Consider the following 7,392-nt stretch of genomic DNA (forward strand, 5'->3'; position numbering starts at 1 on the left):
AATCAGTTACCACATCATCAGACATGTCCATATAACTAAGGAATAAAACAGTAATTGATGATACAACTTGAAGAGCTCTTAATATTTTGACAGTTTTGTTCTTAAGTTTACAGCCACTAAGAGTCAATGTGCTTAATTTGTTGTTGCTCATCACCACTGATGCTAGATCTTCTGCAGCAGCTTCAGTAACCCTGTTACTACTGATGTTTAAAACTTTCAGTGTAGATAAACATTTTAAAGATCGGCAAGTTGATACTGCTCCACTTGTTTCTATTTGATTAGCTCTTAAACAAAGAGAATTTAAAGAAAAATTATTCATAACAGCAGCCGCTAAATCACTACCAACTTCATTCATAAAACAATTGTTTAAACATAACAAGGAAAGGGTGTTCATGTTACTCAAGGCCTGTAAGATGAACTTTCCGGACAGTTTTAAACAGTTAAAAGACAGATCTATTTCAACTAAATGCATGTTGGCAATAAAGGTGGCTAATTCCACAATCACCATATCCGGTATACTGTTATTGTCCAGGTTCAATATCTTTAAAGTAGATACACTTTGGAGCGACTTAACAATTGCCAGTGCACCTGCTCGAAGATCATTATCACTAAGATAAAGCTTCTCCAGTGTACTATTACTGTGAATGACTGACACTATGGCATCTGCTGCTTCTTCTGTGATTTGATTGCCTGTAAGGCCTAAGTTGTTTTATTGTTGTTAAATTGCTCAGTGAATGAGCTATTGTTATTATCTTATCAGTCCCCAAGTTATTGTTTTTTAACCATAGTTGTTGTAGTGAAGTCATATTGGGTATAGCAACTGCTAATTTATCAGCCATTTCTCCAGTCATATTAGTACCATTCAAATCTATTGTTTTCAAATTAGTCAAGAGGCACAAAGCTTCAACAAGTGTAGCTCCGGTTAAATGTAAATCATTACCCTCAAAGAACAGAGTATGTAAATCTCTACTACAGTTATACTGCATAAAACTTGCTATTCCATCGCATACTTCTCCTGGTATATGATTAGCCTCAATGTCTAATGCTCTGAGCTTTGGTACTACTTCTAATGCTTTTAAAACTTTTAGTATTCCAGCTTTCAATTTATTATTGCCAAGCCATAGTTCTTCAATTCCAGTATTATTGGATATTAGCAATGATATAGCATTTGCAGCATTCTCTGTTATCTGATTATCTCGAATATTAAGCACTTTCAAGGTTGTCAGGTTACTTAATGATTTTGCAATTTTTATCATACCTGTTGTTGTTAGTTTGTTGTTTCTTAATCTTAATTGCTTTAGGGAAGAATTACATGCAATAACAGATGCTAATTCTTGAGCCACTTCTACAGGCAAGTGATTATCATTGAGATCCAGTATTTGCAGTGTTGATATACTTTTTAAAGCTCTTGCTATCTTGATTCCTCCAGCACGAAGTTTGTTGTTCCCAAGGTATAGTTGTTCTAATCCACGATTACTTGATATTGCCAGAGCAATGGCATCAGCAGCTTCTTCAGTGAGGGAAGTGTTGTTAAGATTAAGTAGTTTTAATGTGTTTATGCTATGCAGTGATCTTGCAAATGTTAGGATTCCATTTGTACACAAGTGGTTATAATCTAAAATTAATTCTTCCAAACAATGCTGATTAGCAATAGCAACTGCAAACTCTGAAACAGCACTTTCCGAAATGTTACTATCTCGAAAGTTCAGTTCTTTAATTGATACACAATTTAAGGCATTTAAAATTTTTGTTGCACCTGCTCAACTGACATGGACTCTTCCAATAATTGACTATCTTCTCAGACTATAGACTGCACTTCTTGTAAATTATCTTTATTACTTTGGAATGCACGAAGCCTAAACAAACAGTTAAATACTTTTCAATCATACATATACTCTGAAAATTATGACATAATAGCAATCACTGAGACTGGGCTACATAATCACACTTATTCAAAGGAAATTTTTCCCACCAATTATAACATACTAAGAAATGATCGTGACAGCAAAGGTGGTGGAGTCCTACTAGCTTTTAAAGATTCACTTAATGTTAAACAACTAACCTCCCCAAACAACCTTGAAATTCTATCCGTTGAGGTTGACTCAAACTTGGTATTGTGTTTGATTTATAGTCCTCTTAATGCTGATGACCAACACAATTCATCACTGCTGTCCTATCTAAGCTCACTTGACTCTGAACAACAGAACTGGACTAAATTCTTGGAGATATGTTATGGATCCTAAAGTTACTTTACACCAAGAATTGTGGTTTTAAGTCGTTGAGAGAGAGCAAGTGATGAGAAAAGGGTGCTGTTTTGGGAACAATACCAGGCTCGCCCAGATGGTTAACAATCTCAGAATTCAACCATACTTGGTATATGACTTTTTTTTTGTTGGTGGGTGATGTGTGAAGAAGTTTTGGTTACCTTTTGTGAAAATCCATTTCTCGACCCCCAAAATCCTACCTAAATGTTGCAGCGACAAAAATCATGCTTCGTCAATCAAACTACCAATGCTTTTGGTCAAGATTTGCTCATGGAGGAAGATTGAAGTGCAGTATTGTGATAAAAGATCATTGTTTCCGGGAGTTAAAGCTTGTGTTCTTGATATCAGAAGACATTTTGATCAATTTCCACTCCAAGAAGGCAATAGAATTTACCACCACTGCAGCTGTATTCAAGTGAGAGTTAGTCCAACATGTAACAACATGCTGTTAGCAAATTTTATTGGAGATGTTGATATTTACAATGGTAACCCTAATAAAGCTTAGCTTCTGAAAGTGTAATACAATGTTTACAAAGCCTTCGTTTCACATAATTATGCAGGCTGCTTTTGACACAAAACTGTTTGCTCATGTGGGTGAAATGACACAGACTCACACACACACAAGCACACACATTTTTTTTCCAAAACAATAATTACAGCCAGCTGGGTGTACGCCTAATTAAAATATAGAACTGTTATGTTGGATATTAGGGATAAAACTTAGTGAAATAATGGAATAGCAAAAGGCAATGAAACAAGAGAGGTTGCCTATATACTAGTAATTAATGAGCATTTAATCCCAAATTCTTGACTTCTACTTGAGATGTTTGTTTACTTCTTTTATAACACAGTTATGAGTAATGAACCCCTGTAAATGAAAAAATGGCTTCAGGCATGGTGCAAATAAATTTTGCATCTGAATGCATGCCCCAACAATCCATTACTGAAAAGTGTAGTGGCCTTTATGCTTCGTCATCAGCTATTTTCTGCCTATTACGCAGCATTGAAGAATAGTATGAGAAGTGTCTCTGTGATCACTGTGGACAATACAGACGATAAGCTTAATAGACTACCATCACAGCCACAGGAAAGCCATATTGTGCTACCACACATTGATACCTTGCACTGTCAGTGAACAGAACTGGGACACAAAAGGAGGACAAAAGTAAGTCTGTGATGCATGTATTATACATGCTGCAGTTGGTGAAAAGGCATGTCTCAGGAGAAGTGAAAAAATCAAGCCCGTACATAGCCTTTTGCGTTATCATGGCTGAAGGCACCAGTTAGTCAGTTAGTAGAAATTTCTGTTAAACTGAAAAGTTTTAAAACTTCATAGAAATATGTTGGAAGGGTTTGGGGTCAATCTTAAGGCTTTTACAGGCTTGATTGTGCCTAATCAATACTTTTAAAGTAAAAGTGAGGTTGTTGTGGGTAATTTTGGGGCAAGAAATCCCAAAACTCCATGATCCTTAATACACAATACTACCATACCGTATGATTACTTTAGCATTGTGTTTTAGTTACAGACATTAAATTCATACAGCTGCAATACATAGTTTGACCAGACACTGTAGAAGGGTTCCATGTTAGAGGCAATTGTTGTTTCAACATCTTTACACTGCAGAAATCACATACATATCAAGGCATAAGTAAGTTATATATCAAAATGAAGGAAAAATTGTTTGGCACCCACCAGATTAATGAAAAAGTTTGCATAAATGTGTGCATGCCCAAGTTGTTTATGATAATGTGTCACATTAAGTCTCATATGTGCAGGTCATCTGTATGAGACTGAACTACTGGAATGGCTGAAAGCTGGCAGGAGGTGGCAATATATCTGCTCCCATAAGAGACTGCTGGGAAGGATATTGAGACCATTGAAATTGACTATCGTAAAGTTGAGCAATGCCAGATTGCCCTTGCCAGACAATTTATCCATTGTAAAAATATGGAGGTCTCCTGGAAAAGAGTGTATAAAGCATTTGAAAAGGCAAATTACACAAATGTTGCACAGAAGATAAAGGAAACATATAATTTGTGAGCATCTTATTCTACGTATATAACATTTATTTGTTGGTTGTGTTTATATTAACACTAATTGTATTCATTAGCACGTACATAACATTTTAGTATATCATATTACATATGTAGTTTTGTTGTCGTTGTAGAGTTATACAGCTGTATATAGAATCAACCTATATGTATTTGTATTGGGTTTTTCCTCTAGTCTTAATCTACCTTTAAGAGATTTTCCCTGAAGGTGAGTGTGTCAGTCACCTTCTGATTTTCTTATAACTGTAGACTTTGTTTTACATGACCCTAACTCTTTGTAACATATTGTGGTTTTTACATAATTATTCTTGTTTTGTACTATATTTCTATCAATCTACATAGCCTTCCTAAAATAACAAGGGGGCTCTGTGTGAAGAGTGGTTAGGATGAGTCAAGTCCATATTGATGGTGGTGCTTGATGTCTCACCATATGAAATTGTTGAGAGGCTGGCATCTCTGCACTGGTGCATGGTGATTTACCATTTTGGCTTTTATAGATGGTTGCAATGCCTTAAAAACTGTATAAATGTGGTAAAAGGACTATGATGCTAACAACATGATATTTATTATTTATTTTAGAGGTGCTTAGTATATGTGCATGATGCTGTTGAGTGACAGTTTGACACTGAGCTGCTAGAAATATCATATTTTCATGAGTTACACTATGTAAATTGATTCCTGCCTAGCATTTCAATCAAAAGAAGTATGGCTCCTCCACTAGGAGGGAGCATTTGCTCTAAATGTATAAGTGTGTATTTATATAGGTCCTGTAGCTGTCAGTAGTTGCAAGTATCACTGCCTAGTGCCTGCTCTGTTTTGTTAGACTCATACATACCACTATTTGTAACCAAGTCCCTAAGTTGATCTCCAAGGCAGATTGAGAAGTTGAAGTATGCATGCATGTAACGGTTATACATTAAAGGTTTAAAACAATATGCCAATATATGTTGAGACAAAATAATGCGCACACATTACATGTTTTCACAAATATTATGACTCCTATAGTTACTACATGGTGTATGTGTTTTGACACAATATGAGCTTCTGTTTATGGATTTGATATTTAAATAAAGACTGTACAAATTATAGAGCCCATGTTTATCTATAGGGCTTCAGAACACTGTAACATACATAGTTTCCTATTTCAATACTAATTGATACAGCTGGTAACTATAGTCATTTCCTTACTGGGTGACATCAATTTACAGAGCATGGTAATAGTAGTATCTTGTTACAAGAAGTAAGCTAAGTTAAACATACTTTAAATTTTACACAACTAGTTGTGCATGTTTTGATATGAGAACGATTTCTGTTTCAATTCGATTTGATATTAAATCAAAAGGAGTTATCAAATTTCAGAGCTTATGCCATGCTATATACTGCCTCAGAACACTATAACGTAGCATGCAATTAAGGTCTAATTCAAATTATAGTCATGACTGAAACAGTTTACCAACCATGTAGTTAATACACTTACACTAAACAACTTTAAGAACTGGTGATAATCTGGCCTATACTTTAATTTGTTGTATGATCATTAGGTAGTAAACTTTTTTCAGTTGTTGTACAAATATAATTAATTAAGTCTGTTAATAGTGTCCATAGTCATGACTGAAGTACGTGTAAGGGAATAAATATCCCCGCAAGTGCATGTGACCTATAGCTCCCTTGCTTTAGTTCTATGATCCCTAGCTACTCAAATGTAGGTATAATTTTATTACCTGGTATAGATTATAGAAGGCGGTATGACACCTGGGATTGAAAATTGATTTAATTTTTAATTTATGTGTATTCGTTTAAGATATAAATGTACAGGAATAAGAGGCCTAGACGCAGGGGTACCAAGAAGCTTTAAAGCAGCTGGAACCCTGGCAAGGCAAACACACAAACAAAAGAACACACATACATCAGTTAATAATTAATTTGTTTGACAAATTAGTCAGATGCCACAGTTCTGAGGAGCCAGCATTGAAAATTCTGTATGAGCAAGATAAATTATCACAGCTTGATATTAAGAGCCACAACTGCCTCATCAGTTGAGATAGTGTCACAGTTTAGGACAAGGTTTAGGGCCATACATCACCTCTTTTAGTCTACAGTATTTGCGATTGGATTTTGGAAAAACGTTCCAAACTGAACGTTTAATAGAAGTTTCGAGATAAACGGTTTTAAGAAGTCAAGTCAGCAAAACTCTACAAGGATAGCAAGCATGCATATGAAATTTACACAAAAGATGCATCAATCTATTACCTTTCAGACCACTTTCAGTACTTGTAGTTGCTTGTGCCAAATAATATAGAAAATCTGAGCAGTTAGACGAGCGAAGTAGTATCACGAGTGTTCACAAAGGCGAGGACGGTGAGGGGTGGGCAAGAGATAGAGTTCAAAATAAGGGGCAAGAAAGAAAGCATTATAACTAGACCCTGACCACAGAGCATTATAAGTAATACAGATATGTATGCCCAAAAATTCCTTTGATCTGCCCATGTAAAGTGTTACATAATTATTTGTTGTATATGTACATTTATACCACGGACACGAGTGCTTTGCCTGATATATACGCATGAGCATGAGGGTGTTAGCACGAGTGCTTTGCCTGATATATACGCACAAGTATGAGGGTGTTAGCCTGAGTGTGAGTGCATATATATCAGGCAAAGCACAAGTGCCTGTGGTATAACTAATATGTGCCACGTGGGTTATCACCTACACTTGCGAGAAACCGCTGGCATACTTCATGAGTGTTGGGATTTGTGAATTTCGATAGTGGACACTTGTAAGAATAACGACAAGGCATTGCTGTGCTAAGAGTTTAAACGTATGTGCAATGACACGAGTATGTAAAAAATTCGATTGTGGGTTATATAGTGAGCAAGAAGACACAGGAAATCAAAATGCAACTTGATAATGATGGTTTAAGCTGGTAGAAGTACTCCCAGGTATTCACTACAATAATCGTGAGCCATTACAGTCATGCATGAATACCACTTCACCACCAATGGCTCAATCTATTTAGCGTGCACTGTTATAAGTGCTTCCAGGTATTCACTATAATGAATAAAATTACAGTCACGCA

General features: G+C 35.8%; 2 protein-coding genes and 1 long non-coding RNA gene across 4 annotated transcripts; 1 reads left to right on the plus strand and 2 right to left on the minus strand.

Moving 5' to 3' along the window:
* Nucleotides 1–10: 10 nt before the first annotated feature.
* Nucleotides 11–508, minus strand: LOC136246170 (dynein regulatory complex subunit 5-like; the record flags this gene model as incomplete). Its single annotated transcript, XM_066037619.1, has 1 exon — nucleotides 11–508. A coding segment is annotated over exon 1 (498 nt), but the record flags the coding sequence as incomplete, so codon positions are not given.
* LOC136246169 (NLR family CARD domain-containing protein 3-like) lies at nucleotides 149–1,715 on the minus strand (the record flags this gene model as incomplete). The annotated part of the gene is made up of 1 exon (XM_066037618.1): nucleotides 149–1,715. A coding segment is annotated over one exon (1,080 nt), but the record flags the coding sequence as incomplete, so codon positions are not given.
* A 103-nt stretch (nucleotides 1,716–1,818) lies between these two features.
* LOC136246171 (uncharacterized) lies at nucleotides 1,819–4,584 on the plus strand. 2 transcript variants are annotated; one of them, XR_010696279.1, is made up of 3 exons: nucleotides 1,819–2,679; nucleotides 3,785–3,913; nucleotides 4,041–4,313. It is a non-coding gene; the product is annotated as an uncharacterized lncRNA (long non-coding RNA). The 2 variants fall into 2 exon arrangements; XR_010696280.1 differs by lacking the exon at nucleotides 1,819–2,679 and adding an exon at nucleotides 4,492–4,584 and having other exon boundaries at nucleotides 3,666–3,913; nucleotides 4,041–4,301.
* Nucleotides 4,585–7,392: the final 2,808 nt, after the last annotated feature.

Source organism: Dysidea avara, unplaced genomic scaffold, assembly GCF_963678975.1.
Source record: "Dysidea avara unplaced genomic scaffold, odDysAvar1.4 SCAFFOLD_400, whole genome shotgun sequence".
Classification (NCBI taxonomy): Eukaryota; Metazoa; Porifera; class Demospongiae; order Dictyoceratida; family Dysideidae; genus Dysidea; species Dysidea avara.